General features: G+C 40.3%; 2 protein-coding genes across 2 annotated transcripts in view; one reads left to right on the top strand and one right to left on the bottom strand.

Annotated features, from left to right (window-relative positions):
• Positions 1 to 4,975, bottom strand: part of LOC101853832 (39S ribosomal protein L44, mitochondrial) — a 19,664-nt gene extending 14,689 nt beyond the window's left edge. Inside the window, exons 1-2 of the mRNA XM_013086604.2 lie at positions 4,711 to 4,975; positions 1,492 to 1,613 (exon numbers count right to left, since the gene is read on the bottom strand). Coding sequence (XP_012942058.1) covers positions 1,492 to 1,585 — 94 coding nt within the window. The 5' untranslated portion in view covers positions 1,586 to 1,613; positions 4,711 to 4,975. The remainder of the gene's footprint in view (positions 1 to 1,491; positions 1,614 to 4,710) is intronic.
• On the top strand, positions 1,622 to 19,065 carry LOC101853597 (DEP domain-containing protein 7). Its single transcript, XM_013086593.2, has 9 exons — positions 1,622 to 2,330; positions 6,787 to 6,986; positions 7,400 to 7,644; positions 8,831 to 9,027; positions 9,666 to 9,908; positions 13,106 to 13,282; positions 13,493 to 13,614; positions 17,396 to 17,597; positions 18,321 to 19,065. The coding sequence occupies exons 1-9, from the start codon at positions 2,237 to 2,239 to the stop codon at positions 18,518 to 18,520; spliced, it is 1,680 nt and encodes a 559-aa protein (XP_012942047.1). The 5' UTR covers positions 1,622 to 2,236; the 3' UTR covers positions 18,521 to 19,065.

Here is a 19,065-nt window from a genome sequence, read left to right as displayed (position 1 = left end):
CCTTCCAGCAAAAACAAAAATCCTTCATGTAAACAAAAAGAAAATCCCTCCACGCCCCCACCCCCACTTTTATACACACACACACGCGCGCAGCACACACACACACACGCGCGCAGCACACACACACACACACACACACACACACACGCATGCATACTCACTCACACACACACACGGGCAACTCCATTCGCAAAATTATATTCAACAAATCTCGAGAATGGAAATCGTTCGGAGAAATAGAGTTCAAGTTTATTTTCCCGAACATTCGGAGAAATTAGAAAAAGATCTAGATCTAGAGAAGAGATCTAGAGCCGGCCTTAGGTCACTTAGACTTAGGAAAAATAGGTCTTGTTTCGCACCGGGGGGGAATAGCCAACGCTGGCAAATCTGGAAGTGGCTATTCTCATCCGGGGTGAGAATAGAAAAATGATCTACCTCTCACCCCGGGTGAGACTTGCCAGCGTAGGCTATTCTCACCCAGTGCGAAACAAGACCTGCTTTTCCTCATTTTGGAATACTGTCTGTCAGTGTGGATGATCAAATTGATAAAAGCCAAGAAAAAATTACGTCATAGCACAAAAGTAAGCTAATTTGATCGTCTTCAAAGATGCTATGGCTATTTCACTGTTCGAATCGAGCCGAACTACGCGGGTCGCCATTTTGTTTTGCCCGGAAGTTCTCGCAAGATCTACTCCTCCCCTCTCTCTCTCTCTCTTTCTGAATACTGTCTATCGGTGTGGACGCTCAAATTGACCAAAACAAAGTTAAAAAAATGATGTTAAAACACAACAGTAAATTAATTTGGTTGTCTACAAAGATGCTACGGCTATTTAACTTTTCGAATCGAGCCGAACTACGCGGGTCGCCATTTTGTTTTGACCGGAAGTTCTCGCGCTACTCCTCTCTCTCTCTCTTTCTTTCTCTCTCTCTCCACTGCCCACCGAATTGTACGCTTTAACTTACTTTAAGTAGATTCTAGGCTACAGTTGTAATGGAACGTTTGTTCACGGCACAGAATTCTACAATTTTTCTGTTATCACAGTGTAGAATTCTGTGGTTTAGGGTGAACGCAAAATTTGTTGGCCTAGATCTAGGCTATAACGGTGAACGCGCACCGGGTGAGAATAGCCAAAAGACTCGCCTGCACTATTCTCATCCCGGGTGAGAGGTCGATCGTATTTTTATTCTCACCTGGGGTGAGGATAGCCACTTCCATTTCTAAATCTGGATCTAGACTCGATGTAGATTTAGATCTAGAGTCTAGATTCTAGATAGATCTAGAAATTTCGGATTATTAATCATTTCATTGATTGAACCGTTGTCATCATAATGAATAATGACATTAAATGTGATCAATCAAATCAATCGTAAAATCATCATTGTCATTGAGTTTTGACACAGGCAAGTCAACTTGGGCTTCACGAAACAGTATGAACATGTGAAACAGCTTAAACTTAACAGTACAGAAATTATCACACGGATTAAACTTACCATGGCTCTCTTGCAAGGCAAACGAAATTGGTCTCAAAAACTGTAACGTCCGCCTTGTTGTAAGGACACAGGTGCGGACTAAAGACGCAGCCATGTTTGTTTTGATGAGTAGCTCTTCCAATCTGAGAAAGAATGAAAATTATTTGCCAATAAGGCCATGGCTTTTGTGATACTTCAGCTTGAGGGATGGGTGGGGGGAGGGGCGCACTTTAATGTTAATAGACTATACCTTGTGATATAGGCTACCTATGATATCTACTTTTATGGTTTTTGCAAAAGATACAAAATCATTAGATCCAAGTCATGAAGCCACCATGATGAACTGGTGTTGGTTTTTAAAGTTTTCTAATTTTGACGGATGTACTTTTCTTGTTTCTTTAAGTAGATGATATGGATATATGCAACAGTATATGGACGTGGTCGGAAATTGTGTGGACTTTAAAAGCTTCAGATTTCTTAAGCTGTTCAGTTTTGTTCATTATTGATTTACACGACGTAGATCTAAATACCAACAACTGAGTCGATGGGTTTTGAAACTTTTATGTGTTTGTTCTTTTAGGCCTAGTTGTATGAGATAGGATTTCGCCAAGGATTATATACCGGTCCTTGGGTTTCGCATGTATTTGACCCACAACATAGCAAACACCTGGTAAATCTGGCAATACTTAATGCAGGCCGTGAAACCACTAGATCGAAGAGAGGGTGTTTCAAAACATGTCTTGACATTTGACATCATAGCGGTGCGATGGCCAATGCTTTAGGAACGTCTGATCCTCAGTCTCCCCAACCCGGTCGATTTGAAAGGGCCATTCCGTTTCGTGAATCAAAAGGACCTCTAGGTTTGTGTCTTATTCGTATCTAAAGGCCACCTTTATTCTCACCCCGGCCATCATCATCATAATCATCATGAATCATGAATCCTGTCGTACTATTCTGTCATTCACTATTCTCACCCCGGGTGAGAATAAACCCATGACCATGTCTCGCTATTCTCACCCTCCCACCCCGGTGTGGGCTTGAGGCGAGGACTCCCCCCTGACCTCTTGCAGGCCGACGCTAGTGAGCGGGATGTGGGACCGGTCGGTAGGACCATTCATTGTTTTATATACACCACTACTAGATCTAGATCTAGATCTAGATATATCTAGATCTAGATCTACTATACTATACGCACACTCTGAACAGTTTCCGTTCTCGAGATTTGTTGGCTATTTGCGAATGGAGTGGCACGTGTGTGTGTGTGTGTATAACTCAAATAGTATAAGGTGGGAAAGGGGGGTGGGGGGCGTGGAGGGATTTTTTTTTACTTACATGAAGGATTTTACTTTTGGCCGTTGTTATTCGGACTCGAGTCTGAATAACATTTTTTCATATTCGGACTCGAGTCTGAATTTTAAAAATTCTTATTCGGGCTCGAGTCCGAATATAAAAAAATTTTATTCGGACTCGGGTCCGGAAAAAGGAAGTGGCTATTCTCATCCGGGGTGAGAATAGAAAAACGATCTAGATATCTACCTCTCACCCCGGGTGAGACTTGCCAGCGTAGGCTATTCTCACCCGGTGCGAAACAAGACCTGCTTTTCCTCATTTTGGAATACTGTCTATCGGTGTGGATGATCAAATTGATAAAAGCCAAGAAAAAATTACGCTCTCGCAAGATCTACTCCTCCCCTCTCTCTCTCTCTCTCTCTGTCTCTTTCTGAATACTGTCTATCGGTGTGGACGATCAAATTGACCAAAACAAAGTTAAAAAATGATGTTAAAACACAAGTAAATTAATTTGGTTGTCTACAAAGATGCTACGGCTTTTTAACTTTTCGAATCGAGCCGAACTACGCGGGTCCCCATTTTGTTTTGACCGGAAGTTCTCGCGCTACTCCTCTCTCTCTCTCTCTTTCTCTGTCTCCACTGCCCACAGACAAAATTGTACGCTTTTAGTAGGCTACAGTTGTAATGGAACGTTTGTTCACGGCACAGAATTCTACAATTTTTCTGTTATCACCACAGTGTGGTTTAGGGTGAACGCAAAATTTGTTGGCCTAGATCGGATCTATAACGGTGAACGCGCACCGGGTGAGAATAGCCAAAAGACTCGCCTGCACTATTCTCATCCCGGGTGAGAATAGAGGTGGCCCCGGAAAAAGGAAGTGTCTTCGTTCTATAGATCTAACGTTCAGTGCTTCAATTTTCCGCCATTTTTTAGTTTCCCCCACACCTTATCTGCCGATCCAATGCCCGCCGCCTCATTGATACGCCCCCCCCCCCCCCCCCCCCACGTTTCCCACTTTCTTTGTTGTAGAAAAAGGTAAAGTTGAAGATTAGCAGACCACCTGGCACCTGCATATTATTGACCTGTGTAAAAAAAAAAAAGACCGATTCGTTCAAATACACAAGCCTGTGTCATATCGATTGTTTACCAAAAAAAAGTTGTGTTGCTGTGTAGAGCGGAGCATACGGCAACTTTTGATTCCATAGACCAACGCACAATTCATTACGTAGATGTACGTCAAGACTAGCTTATTATTGTAATAATGATCTGTTGCCGGGGGGAAAAAGACTGACGCGTATGCGACGTTCAACGCCCGGACTGATAGTGCCCCCCCACCACCCTCCCCGACACGCACACAGCCATACGTGTGCAGGCCGCCCATCCGACCCCGACACACGCTAACGAGCCATCTTACATTAATTTCTTCTGATGACCTCTTGACAAATAAACATTTATTAGAAGCGCTATAACTTTTCAGGCCGGCCTCAAATTCATCATAAGATTAAAACTCGGCTCCTGCACAAAACGCCTTTTTGCCCGAAGTGATCCCGGTCTCTACCCAGCCTGAGGCGAGTCACGAGTGAGGCAGGACGGGAAGCCGGATTCACGAGTCACAGGAAGTCGGAAGTGATGTCATGCTGGACAAGAATCAGAGTCCGAATAACAATTTTTCATATTTGGACTCGAGTTCGAATAATCACTTCGTTTACTTTTTGTTTTAGGGGTGACTAAACGCAAAATAATTTTTCAGATCTAGAAAAAACCTTTTGAAGGCATTTTAATTTTCTAATGAAGTATAGTCCGGGAACATTGCCCCTAAAACAATTGAGATCTGAATATTCAGACATGATTTTAACAAATCTCTAGCTCTAGAGTGCGTTGCCTCTTACCGGCCGCCGCCTCATCAGCCGCTCTCAGCGCATGCGGTACTTTTAGTGACAAAATCTTACCTATGCAACAATTGTTCCAATTGGTCAACAGTTGTTGCACTCGGGCAGTCTTTGTTTATCCTGCTACCTTTCCGCCGTCACAGGAGCGCCATTGCTGTGCTTTTTGGCTGAGATCGAAAGTTATCAGAACCCCCACCTCACTTCAGCCGCCACTGTTATCCTCCCCGAACAAGGCCAGGTGTGTCAACCAATAAGCTTTGAGCAATCCTATTATCGACAGGAAGCCCTCTTGTGAAAACGAAAGTCATTTTGATATCATTCCTGACTTGCCTATTTGCGTCTGCTGGTTGAAAATAAAATTCGCACCGTTTGAGTGTGGTGGCCGGTAACTGGCAGCTATTTTAGCTGGTGTTGCCCCATTATCGGCCGGACGAGAAGAAAGTTACCAAAGCTTGTTTTAGTTCTAAGATCTAATAAAATTTGTGTTGTGAACTTGTTTGTTTGTTTGATTAAGACAAGAGAAACACATCAACACAATAAAAATGGTCATTTAGTGCTAGGAAAAAGTAAGACAGATAGAAACAAAAGAAGGAAAGAAAAGAAGTAGGACCAACCAGTAGCCCTAAACCCCTTGCTGTGGACCAAGCTCTTCTGATGTGGTTTAAGGAGGCAAGGAGAAAGTTGGTCCAAAACACCTGTTCGTGGGTACTTGTGGCAAGGGAAACTACCAATGAATAAGTACCGCTGGATTAGTCCACAAATGCTTACTTTCCTTGCATTTTTGATTTAACAGGGATCGGATATAACAGGACTTTTTCTGTACTCCCACCATCCCTGTTATATCAGGTTTCCACTGTATGTTACTACCTACAAATGATGAAATTGCTGTGGTTTACGTATTTTTTTAAACTCTTCCAGCATAAAGTTTTGAATATATATCCAGTTGGGGATGCATAGAGAGTTCCTCTAGATCTCAAGGTGCGTCTGGAATTAAACGCGAGAAAGTAAACAATTGCCGATGTAAATGCAAGATCTAAATCTACTCACTGTGATTAATCTAGAATCTAGAGACTTACAATTTAAGTAGATCTCTAGATTAGGTCTAGAAATTTAAGCCTAGGTTAGATATATCTAAATTTACAAAAGATCTAATATAAATCTAGATATGATCTATGTCTTGCTATTCTCACCCCGCGGGAGAATAACCCATGTCTCGCTATTCTCACACACACACCCCACGTGAGAAGGCCTGGTGCCTGTAACTGACTCGTCTACAGTAGTACGGGGAGTTCCGGTATTGGATACCAATACCTGTCCAGCCTTAGTTAGGAACTCTAACTCTCATAACTACCTGAATCCGGAAAATTTTGAATAAAACATGTCAAACTGGAAGATTTTTTAAAGACTTAGATACTTTCACAGCAGTTTGGTGTTAATAGACACAGTTTGGCTATGCTATGTTTTTAAAAACGTACAGTTTCTGATCAGCATGACACACTACTGCATGTGATTCTAAGAAAGGTAGCAAATCCATGTGCAAGCTCTCATTGCAAGTGATCACTTAATTTTTATTCCCATTTCGTTTTTGCACTGGCGCTTCCCATTATAAGGCACTACCTTCATATTGTACTGCAAACTCTAGAGCCCATACTTGGGCTGCGTTGTACTGTTGTCACAATTAAGATGTAACATGCTTTGGCTTGATGAAACCAGCTATATCAAAATTTAATTCAACTAGTCATTACATCATCAACTACCTTGTCACACATTCTCTTACATTATCCACTCAATTTCTTTTGAGTTTGTCAATGGAAAGAATTCACTTTTCAGGACAAGTGCCTCTTTCGAAAAGATGGAAATTTTCCTTTCTATAATTCCTATCAAAATCTAAAACTAAGGTTTAAGTTTTATGCAAGACTTCGATTAAAAATGAAATAAAAACTTCCAAAGTTATGGGAAATATGATTATAATCATAGCCAAAATAATCCCCTTAGCAGTTTCTTGATCCAGTATGTTTGTGGTGCTTGCAACTCTCATGCTATAATTTGGTTCTGAGTCAATATAGACATGGGTAGGTAAATTTTTGTTGAATCTCTCCAACCTGTTTTTGTGGTTTTCATCTCTTATATTTCCAGGTCCATTCAAAGCCACCAAGATATGGAAAGCCCTCATTGAACATCTGAGAGCAAAAGTGGAGTTGAAGAGAAGACGTTACAAAATGAGGCACATCGAATCATGTTTCACAGGAACTGATGCTGTTGATGTTGTTTTGCACTTCCTCCTCAGTGACAGGGAGACATTCTCAGCTGATCTGACTCGAGAGAAGGCTGTGAAGGTAAATCATCATTGTCACCCTGCTGTGTGTACCATCAGTCAATCTAGTGTAGACTGCCAAACAGTTTTTAATAATGCTTTCTAAGAAGCTAGGAGCATGTTAAAGTAATAATAAATTAAGTGCTCCCTGTCTCCTTATAAGCCCTCATGGGATTATATTCTATACTATAAATTTTTACCAATAAAAATTCAAGCATACTTTTACCAAAACAAAGTTTGCTTGTTTGGAAACATGAATTTTTTATATTTTATTAAGTCAAAAAAAGATGGTTGTAATGCTTAGGATATATATAGCTGTTACACATCCAAGGCTTGGTTTGATTAGTTTTTTAACAGTGCTAAGACATTAATTTATAATACATGCAGTTTATTGATTGGTGTTAGTTGATGTGGTTTTTCTCTTTCCTTCCATAGGTATGCCAGTTGCTGATGCACAGAAAAGTGTTTCAGTCCGCTGTGGAAAAACAGAAATCTGACAAACCGTCCAACTTTGAAGACAGTAGCAGTAAATTGTATCAATTTCTTGGAGAGTATGTTGTTGGTCCAAATTTTCAGGAGGATGCTGAGGAGGAGGAAGAAGAGGAGGAGGAAGAAGTCAGCTTCACAGAAACTTCTAATGAAGCTCTCCACAAACTAACACCATGTTTGGAGAAAATGAGGTGCAGTTACAGTTTTTCCAAAAACATATATTGGATAAGTCTTCCATTAATTTCTCTGTATCGTCAGCGCTCTGTTGGAACCTCATTAACTTGAATTTTAAAATTTTATACAAGAGACAAAAAAACTATGTAACATATGTTCATCAGTAAGTAAGTCAATTAAATTCTGCCTGTGTAATGTGATGGGCCTAAGACAAAAGCCTGCAACGAAATATTGTATTTTACCAGAGCGCTTTTTTTTTCAGTCTGAGTTAGTGACAAAACCGTCTTTGGTTAGCTAGGTTCTCCATCTCTAGCGCTGCTCCATTGAACCATGCTAAGGTGTTAATCAGGTTGGCACAAAGCAGCATGCGGCTTTGGTTGATCCGTTCTATCCTCACTATATTTTATTTGTCTTTTAATGCACATGTTCAACATGCTCTTGGTCGTTTTATTGTGTCCTGTTGGCTGGCTAGCAAACTATTGTACGTTTTCTGTGGGTGAAAATTTCTTTGTCCCTCAAAACATCCAGTGAAATCGATAAAGTAAGTGACCACATGGAGGAAGATAATGAGGTTGACTCCCCTATGGCAATTAACCAGTGTTCTGAAGGGTTTGTATTTTGAATCTGGATTTAATATTTTATGCACATTGTGCATCAAGGTATCAGAAATCTTTTGGTGTGAAGAAATGATTTTCACCATAATTCAAGTTAGCAAGGTTCCATTAGAGCACTGACGATTGTATTAGAATTTAGTATATTATAATTATATTCTCTCCAACTCATATCCAGACAGTGCATGCCTGTGCTTGCGCAATGCTTTTTTTGGGTTTGTAAACATGACAATATGGAGAGAACAATTTTGAGTGAGTAGCAGGTGTCCAACTGATCTAAAAGCAAGCTGAGAGAGGTATAGGAAGTCATTTTGCCAACAACTTTTCGAACTTGGTAGTTTTTGTCACATTTCCTGTCATACATGCTCTGTGAATATCCATGAATTTACAGATCCTCGAATTTAGCTGTGAATAAGACAGAAAAAGTGGGTGACTTTTTGTGGATGTGGTGTGCTTTAGTGTTTGAAAAAGCATCTTTGGGTTTATAATTTTTCATTTTTATATGATCCTATTGATTTAATGCTAAGCATTGATATTTTATGACTCAAAAGTTGGTGCGGCAATAAAGTATGTCTTGTCTCATCTCGTTCAGAATATCAGATCATGGTCTTGATCCAGAGGAAGAACCAGCTATGCCAACTCTATCGCCATGCTGCAAACCCTTACAGGAAATCCATGAAAACAATCTGGGTCAGCAAAGTTCTGGTGCAGCTTCTTCTGTCACAGCCGGTGGCTCTCATGTGGACTCTGTCATTCTCGAAAAGCCAATGAGAACCTTGTCCTCTGCAGGTAGCTTTGTGCCTGATTCACTTGGTATTTTCAATCCTTAAATGCATGCATGTTTGTTGTTATAATTAAATGACAAATGACGTCTGATGTTCTATATTTGTTGGATGTTTTCTTTTTTAATTATTGTTTTGCATAAATTATAGATGTATACATTCTATTATTGTTAAACTTGACTTTTCAGGTGTGTATTCTCACATTGTCATCATATTGATATAAGCATATGTGATTTTATTAATTCTTTGAAGACACAAATTCTGGTCATTCGTGCGTTTGAAGAAGCTAAACTTCGTTATCCATACAGGTTTTACCAATATATTTCCTTTTTTATGAGCCTTAAAAAGATTAAAAAACGACATGTAGTCTGTGAAGTGTTCAGTCTTGTGTTTCTGGTTTGTGTATGTTGGTTCAAAATGAGCCACAACATTGCCTTTGGTCTGTTTCTGGTGGGACAAGTGTATCCAGTACGTGCCTAAAGTGGTAACTTATTAATTGTATAGGTTCTCTAGAATTAGGAGTCTTAACTGTGTTACTGTTGCCCCTTCTGTTCCTGGTGGAATGTGTTTTTTATCGAGCTGATCTCCATAAACTGCAACTCCGCACTCAGCAGCTCTTTCTACTCCCCCATCCTTTCGCAACAGAGGTGGAGGAGACCTGGAAGGAGGTGGCCTTGACCCAGCTGCTGACGCTGGTCGACCTGACCTTCCTGGATGGGATCCTGAGCGAGGAAAAGCAGCGCAGTCGTCAGCAGCAGCGCGACCACCTCATCATCTCCAATATCATGGCCCGTAACTGGCACCTGCCCCTCATGCCTAGCAGTCTCGACGCACCCTCCGACCCCTTGCTACAGACGGCCATGGACTGCATTGAATGCCTGCCCAACGGTCAGTTTAGAAGCTTTGTGAGATTTTCTATGTTAGCGAATTAACTTTTTTTTTTTTTGTTGTCAGATGGGCTGCTTAGGACTGCCTGTTGCTACCAATTTTACTAATACAGTCAAACCTGTGTAAGACGGCCACCCATTGTCAAGGAGAAAAGTGGCCGTATAAGACAGGTGGCCGTCTTAGGCAGGACTGATCAAGATGAAGAAAATGAACCACTCCCATTCGAGGTCCCAATCGAAAGTAGTCGCATTGTTGCTGTTTTTGTTTTTGGTGGTGGTGGTTTGTATTTTGTTTGTAATTTGTATTTTGTTGCTGATTTTGCACAAGGGTGACAATAAAACGAAATGTATCAGACGAGGAAGACCGAGGGCCATGTTAAAACAAACACACGGGTCGCCACCACTCGGAGAACGAGCGACGCTTCTGTCACAAGTTCATGTTGACGTCCTTTGTTACTTTGTTACAGACAGGGTAAACAGTGACCACTCATCTCACTTACGATTTGTGTATGAATTCTGGGCGGAGCTTATGGGTTATGAGGGATCCCACGCTTACCTCACCAGCCGCTGAAAATTGGTAGCTATTGGTCAACAGTGGGAGGGGCCTACGCAACATGATCGGTTGAAGGGACTACCTAACAACAACAGGTGATTGAATATGACGGTTCGCCTACAACACCAGGGGTCAATGCACAATTTATGACAAAACGTAATAGAGTCACTAAGGTGGCCGTCTAAGACAAGTGTTATTGCTTAGTGTGATAGGGGTTGTGTATTAAAATATGGTGGCCGCGTTGGACAGGTGCCCGTTTTACACAGTTAAATTATATAGAAAAAACGCAAGGTGGGAAATGGAAAGTGGCCGTTTGTACAGGTGGCCGTCAGGGCAGGTTCGACTGTATTTGCCGATTTTGGAACTGTTCTACCGGTATACTAATAAAGGCACCTAAGCCTAAACTAATGGATTTACTATGGGCACAAAGCTTGTATTTTTTAAAAGATGGCTTGATTAAGAAAATCAAGATTTACTTTCAATTCTGTTACCATGCAGATTCCCCGATGTTGGTCTAATGATAGTAACTGTCAAAACACGCAGCTTATGCAAAATAAACGCAAAAAGATTTTGATAGTGATCAGCATTAATCTTTCAGAGTTATTTATTTACTTCACTGACTTGTCAAGGCAAAGTCCACCCAAGTACTAGCTAGTCGTCCCGCGTTTTCAAAATTGGGCCGTGAAACTGAACTCCCAACTCATTTTTGTGTCATGTGTTATGACCTACCTTGTATGAGTACTGCATGTGTCAATGACTGGTATTTATAAGGGTTTAAAAAAATCGTCCAGATTTGACTTCTGGTGACTTCTGTGTGCTGATGCATCTTTTGACACCCATCAAAGGCTAGTTGCATTTTCGAACATTAAATTAATCATTAGTTAAAATGAAGACAATGCATTTTGCACTAAAAGAACATACTTTTAGCAACCAAAAATCCTAAACTGTGTCGACATTTTTTTTTTTTTTTTTTAATTTTTAAAAATCCGATTTAAATTTAAAAAATCAATTTTTTAAATTTCATTTTTAAAATAAAAAAAATCACCAACCCTGATTCTGTTACCATGCAGAGACCCCGATGTTGGTCTGATGATAGTAACTGTCAGAACACGCAGCTTATGCAAAATAAACGCAAAAAGATTTTGATATTGATCAGCATTAATCTTTCAGAGTTATTTATTTACTTCACTGACTGGTCAAGGCAAAGTCCACCCAAGTACTAGCTAGTCGTCCCCCGTTTTCAAAATTGGGCCGTGAAACTGAACTCCCAACTCATTTTTGTGTCATGTGTTATGACCTTGTATGAGTACTGCATGTGAGAGAGAGAGAGAGAGAATGGAAATGTTTTTCTATCTGTATAGAATTAATGTTTTAATGAATGTTTCTAGTTACTCACATTTCAACTTTATTGTGACCGTTCGTGAATTTTTATTGCATTGTATTTTTTATTTTCAGTGAACACATTTTCAACCTCACTGCGAGACTATTTTTCTCATATAAAATTTTACACATATGCATTTATATTATATGTATAATACGTTGTTTTATGTACACACTTGTCGATTAATTTTTAAGACGTAATGTCTTTTTCGTTATAATGCGCATTGAGCATCTTTTAGAAAATGGACATGCGCAGTATAAATGCTATTTATTATTATTATTATGTGTCAATGACTGGTATTTATAAGGGTCACAAAAAATCGTCCAGATTTGACTTCTGGTGACTTATGTGTGCTGATGATGATCTTTTCACTCCCATCAAAGGCTAGTTGCATTTTCGAACAACTCTGAGTTACGCCATTTTTCTAGAAGGGTGACGATATAGTAGTGGTCTTTGGCAAAGTAGGATCAAAGTTGAGATGGATTCTGAACCGTATGTATGTTCCAATCATTCAAATTTCTCTGAGATCTCAGTTTGTGTTCATGTCAGGAGGGCTGATGTGCTAGATTTCAGACCTGCCCATATTTACAAATTTTTCGTAATATTATGAAAATATGCCAGGAATTTGACCCCATTAAAAAAATATGAATGTGCTGTGGAAATTACAAAAAACCGAGTCAACTTTATGAATAATTAATTCTACATCTAGATCGCACCGAAATAATTCTTTGACGATCATGAGCATTCGTTAAGCTCGTTTCCAATAGACTGGTTACTGCTTAATATCATTTTTCTTTATACGACTTTTGATATCGGGCTTGAAGTTTCCACTGTGCGTCTTGGTTTTGTATTTCGAATACACCGGCAATAGTTGTTTGTTTTTTTTCAAAGTGCACCTCGCTATCACACTTTGAACTCAGGGTTCCTTCGGTTTTCCCGGAGAGGAACGTCATTCTGTCCTTCAGCAACGTTTAGATCTACTTGATTTCACCTAGGCCCCTACTTTGTAGAAGGAAAATTATACTATTACAGACTTTTAAGTCAAATCACTCATTTTTGCCCATTTCATTACCAATTTTTAAAGTCTCAACTAGGCAGGTCTGTCTAGATTTTTATCAGTTTTGCCCTTCTACTTTTTTTTTTTCTCCTGTTTGTGGAAATCCAAACATGGTGAGTTGTAGATTTTATTAGTCTCTTGTTTTCCTAAGTTTGACATTTATTGGTTGGTTTTGGGTTTTTTTGTTCTTTCCTCCTGTACGTGTAGGTCTGAACTTGCTGGGAGAGCCGGTGTTCAAGCGTCGTGGAATGGAGGCCAAGCTGTGGGCCAAGGACATCATTGTGAAGCACTACGCCAGCCTCGGGGACTGTCTGCTGCCGGAGAAATTCATGGAGCTCCATGTCGCCATTCTCAACCTCATACTGGACGATCATCGAGAGAATGGTGGGCACCTGTGTGCTGGGGGGGGGGGGATGGTTGCTATAAATAAAGTGGAGCATATTGATGGCAGTTTAAAGACAGAATACTGATTTGCATCATAAAAGTAAAGACAAATAACATGCATTATAGAAATGATTTTTATGTATGAGATCTATGTAGCTGTGAACTAACGGTCTAACAAATTGTTATTGTTTTCCTCTTTCACCACCACAGCGCTATCTGCCCTCCAGCTGTACATGATCCTGCTCCCGCCTGCTGCAAGGGAAGAGCTGTACCGTCTGCTCAAGTTCATGCTGTCCCTGTCAGCGGACGATACTCTTAGACTTGACCCTCAGGTCGGAATTGACTCGAACTCTCTCAGGCTCGTGTATTTAGACAGACTTTGCCCAGGCTGATTTGCCTTTACTAAATGGTAGAGGCCATAGGATAAAATTCCTTATGAAAATAATGTCAAACAGCTGAGGAAGATTTGGTTGTAGCTTCCCTTGGTTATTCTAAAAATAGTCTACAGTATTAAAAACCAGCACTGAGCAATGTGTGAAACTGGTAGACTCGATCAACAGATAGCAGAGATGCCAACCAGTACGATTTTACGTATTTTAGTACGATTTTTTGCCGCAAATACGCCAATACGACTTTTCATGAAAAATTACGCATCCTGGAATGCGAAAAATACGAGATCCAGTTTAGGCGATTGAACCTAATTATCTCAAGTCCCCTCTTTTGTCAGAATAGTATCAGTATCGCGGAACTGGAATATTTGAAAACCAAGTCCGATAAGGTCAGTAAGTTAATTTTTGCCGGTCGCGATAGTGATAATATGCGTTTAGCTTTTCCTCCTCCGAGAGTACGTTTTACTTTCACGCGAACAGGCGGTTATGGCGGCAGGCGGAAGTGTATGTGACACCGAGGCTTGATCGGGAAAAAATCAAGATCTACTTTCGCTTTCGTTACCTCCGAGAAGTTTGCAAGCAGTAGACTGATAACGCATCTTATTTGTGATATGCAGGTTGTGCAGTGTAAACGCTGTGTTGCCGTGCAAATAAAATTTCTCGAATCCGTCTCTGTGCTGTTACTTGTACTGTAGGAAAAAAAGAAAAGAAAATACAAGGGTCGTCCGATTTTTAGATTGTCGTGCTCGCCATCGTGACCGGTCAATGAACCAGCGCGCATTCGCATCGCAAATAAATGCGGCATCGTGTGAGCAAAGACTGTGTTTGGTGGGAGTAACGGCGTTGCCAAATTTAGGACTACGGGGGGGGGGGAGATTATTGATTTTTTTTTATACACTCGAGGAGGGGGGGGGGGAGTAGTGAAAGCAACACCAGAGGGCAAAAACTTGGAGGCAAATTTCAGAAATTTGATTAGAGCTCCCTGCAAAGCGCGCGTTGGTGCAGGCCGTGTGCGGAATCGGGACCCTTCATACTTTGCAAGTCTGTGTAATTGAAATAAAATGTTCGCGTGTCATTGGATGGGTGATAGTAAATTATACCTACAGTGTTTGTTGTAGCTTTTTGTTCAAGACGGGCAGATTTTCAGTGTCACTGCATCTTGCCCTCCCACAGTTGTCACAACTCTCACAGTGCACGGGTCTACTCGAGCCTTTCATGTTATTGCTCTTCTCTGAGTTTGAGCAATAATTTTAGTCTGTCAGTTCATAATATGAATCATGACATCTAGACTGGTTCTTGATAGTCGAAATTCTTGTTCTAGGCCCTTCCGAATGCTCAAAACAGGATTAATTTTTTATAATAATAATGAGTGGAAAATATTATAACAGACTGAAATACTTAAGTCAAACAAGACCCCAGTACGACACTGAACACTGACATGTTGTTGACTGGATACATGTATATTGTATGCGTGTGTGCTCCCTTTTTCGAGCTGGTGAGCTCGTAAATTTTTTTCAGGAAATATTGCTGGACAACCTGAACATTTTACTAGTTGGTCGGTCGGTTGTGGAGAATACACATTTTCCCCTGAAAATACACATTTTCATATTTCCCAATACTCATTTTGGTTTTGTTTGGTTGGCATCTCTGAGATAGACGCACACTCTATTTTTAGAGCATATGCATGCCTTTTTATCAGAGTACACAATGTTGTTCTAACTTGAATGAGTTTGTTGCGGAACACAGCACTACACCACAAATTAAAACGACATTATAAAATGATAAGCGAAAACTCTTACCACATATGATGAGTATTTTAATTTCAATAAGTGTAGTACATCGTTTATTTCCTGCTGTGAGTAGACCAAGGCTCTGTCCCCTACTCTCTCCCGTCCGATTGTCCCACTGAAGGCCGTGATTGACTGATTATATACACTTCTGGTGAACTATCCTACGTGGGATCCCCTCACAGCACGAGATCTCCGCGTTCCTCCGCACGAGAACCCGCGCATCGAGTAAATCTCGTTACTTGTGTCCACAACAGAGTTCAACTAGTCCAATCTTTTTTAGATTCTTATCTTCCATACTGCACTGCAAATCCTCAGCACAAGTGTAACGATAGGTAACTTCCTATGTCGTGAGGAATGGAATGATGTCTAGAAATAACTAAAGGCGGGTGTCTTATGTGTTCGCTAACATGACAACATAAACATCCACCCTTTTGACTATTTTTTTTTTATAATGAAAACCTGAAGCCTCTCTTATTCAGTGCTTCCACTCTTCCGTATTTTTACGGAAATCCGTACTTTCTTCCAGTTCCGTACTTGTTCCTCCATCATTATCAACTCCCTCCGTTAAAATCTGCAACAGCGTAGGACTACCGAAATTCCATAGCAAAAGATCCGTACTCGCCTTCGTATCGTCTTGTATAGTATAAGTTACGGATATTTACGGTAATTCTCTCGGCAATAGTTTGTTACGGTATAGAAACCTGCCAGATTCCGCATTTCCTGCCTTCGGCCATTAATCTGCTATGCCCCATGCATTCATTGCGGGTTGGTTGGCAGTTCATATTTTACCTGCCGATTGATCAAAATCTGGCGAACTTTTGGTGCCACTTTCCTCCCTTCTATCATTCCTTCATTCCGTCTATCTTCGGATTGTTGCCGCGGCTGGAAAATCTGGGCATTGATCTAGTATATTGACTTGTGATCTTAGAAAATTTCTGTCAGAAAGAAACTTTTTCTAAATTTATTGTCTAGATCTAGAGTCTAGAGAAATTATCGGTGCGAAGATTCTACGACAGGGGAACGTGATAAGGGCCGCGATGACAGAAATTTGTGCTAAAGCTACATGTACTAAAATCAAGAATTATTCGAAGTGGTGTTCCGAGGTTGTGACATGCGACATTCAGACATGAAAATTGAGGAAAATTAGGGTGTAGCCTACGCTGGGTAACTATTGTGACGGTGCATATCTATTCATTATTCCCAGGTTTGCCTTCTATCAATGGTGCGATGACAAATTAATTGAATTATAGTAGCAATGGAAGGGGAACCTGCTTTTAAACATTGTCAGCCATGGAAAGATATGTGTGAAGAAATCAAACAAGACAAAATCTTGGTGAAAAAAATAAGTAGTATGGGTTGTTGGCAACCTCTTCAAACAGGCTCCCAAATGCCATTTTCAACCCTCCTTTAAAAGCGCTAAATTTCAATTTCTTCGGGGGCTCCACCCCCTGAACCCCCTCCGGGACGCTGAGAACCCCGGCACAATTTTCCTTACTTTCCAGCTTCAGCTGGTGGAAGCACTGCTTATTTCCCAGTGAGATTAAGCCATAAGCTGTCAAATGTGTCATGTCTGTCTATGTATAAATAGTCAGAATTGTTACACAGGATTCAATAAATATTCTCAGTAAAGTAAATACATATGCCCTGTCTGAATGTTAAATGGATAACATATCCGTCCTCAAAAGATACCTGTCCTGATTTCTCCTCACAATTATAGCACAAAGCAGTGGTTGAGCCCAGTGGAGGAAAACAAACAGCATTTAATCTTTGTGCTATACTGAGCAAAGTTGTTTTTAAATGTTCTGTCTCATTTTTAGAAATATCGTTTCCTCTTCATATATTCTTTGACCTGATTGTCATTATCACAATAGTTTGTATTGTTTATTTCTGTTTTAGATCTCAGTTTTTATATATACTTTTTCTCAATCTCTCAGGAATCCAACGAGATCACCATACTAAGTCTACTAAGCAGTTCGATATTCCAGCACAAGCTGTTGGCAGCAAACCTGGCTCAAAAGCTAGTCCAGTTCCTCATGAACAACATCGACCGCATCTTCATCATCCCTCGAGAAGTGCGGAAAAAAGTCGCGGGCAGACTCCATGAGCTCAAGACAGGGAAACCGCTGCTCAGTTGTGGTGAGTCGCGAGTGTATCTAACTTTATGCTGGGATTCTGTGTCTCACTCCCCCCCCTCACCTTGTCCCTAATAGGCAGTATTGAAGCATCTTGCATCTTCACTAATCTTAGTTCTCTCAATGGTGGCTGTAAAATATTTATAGTTATGTTGACTGTCTTGACTGAAGTTTGAAGAAAAAGCATAACCTAACATAGAGGTGTACAGTAATCTTCAACGCACTTTACAAAAATGTAAAGTTGACTTGTGATATAAGCCTTATGTTATTAGGCAGCTTTTAACCCTTCATTTACTTAGTGTTGTGTTGTTTTTTTTATTATTTCAACTCCTGTCCGCTTCTATAAATAGCCAACTTTAAATTATTCACAATGTGGATGGTTGGTGGGTGCTCTGGTGTGGTTTTCAACATCTATCGGCCTAATCTCTCCTCCTTTTTTTTTGTTTGTTAGCCTCTTGTAACTCTAATCTTCTGCACTTATATGACATTATTGTGTTGCAATTGCCATTAAACACTTGCTAAAACAAAACAAAATTATTCACTGTTTTGACCTTTTGTCAGTGATTGCAGTGCTCCACTGGTAGGTCCTAACACTTTTTTTCTTTCCTTCTATTCTTTTTGTCTTATTTTTTCCTCCACCCAGTGACCGTTGTTAGGTTGATATGCTTGGAATGTTTCATTGGGAAACCTGTTTGTCTTTACTCATCATTTTTATTTCTCTCTACAGAGTCCAGCTTTTGCAATCGCGTATCTGTGGAAGAGTTTGAACGTCAGTCCAAGGACTGCACAGAGGAGTCTCTGATTGACCTGATGAACACAGTGCTGGATGATACCAAAATATCCCTCAAGGACAAGAAACAGAGACTCAAGTTGTTTCAGAAGTCATATCCTAACCTGTATGAACAAAATTTTGATGGCTTGTTATGAAATCTGCTTTCTGAGAAGTGTGTGTGGGTGGGGGGGGGGGGGGGGGGGGGGGGGGGGGGGGGTTGGCACCTGAAGAATCAAAATTGTTATTTATGGGCAGATTTGAATGAATCTTTGCTGGTGAATTAGACATATAGGGGAAGGATGGTATGCCAGGTTTTAGCTTTTAGGGCCATTGGGTTAGCATAGAGATGGCAGCCATTTTGAATTATACAAAAAAATAGCCCATATTCATATACTGCCTTCTTTATAATGTTGAGATTCAGCTAAGATCTAATCTATCCTTTTACATAGCACTCTGGTTTTTTATTTTTCAAATTCATAGTTTCAGTATTTTAGTAAAATGCAATTTTTTGCTGTCTAATGGTATAACACTCATTTCATCCAGTAATAAACCATACAAAAAAGACGAAGAAATTTTTTAACGTGTTGAAGAATATACATATACCACCACTCTAAAGTAGACCGGTGAAAAAAGGTCAAATGTGAGGCAGCATGGTGGAATCAGGCTCTCGTCAAAATAATCAAAGTAAAGAAACTTGCAT

This window comes from Aplysia californica, unplaced genomic scaffold, assembly GCF_000002075.1.
Source record: "Aplysia californica isolate F4 #8 unplaced genomic scaffold, AplCal3.0 scaffold00019, whole genome shotgun sequence".
Classification (NCBI taxonomy): Eukaryota; Metazoa; Mollusca; class Gastropoda; order Aplysiida; family Aplysiidae; genus Aplysia; species Aplysia californica.
The sequence above is the reverse complement of the archived record's forward strand: the minus strand, read 5'-3'. Positions and strand labels throughout refer to the sequence as shown.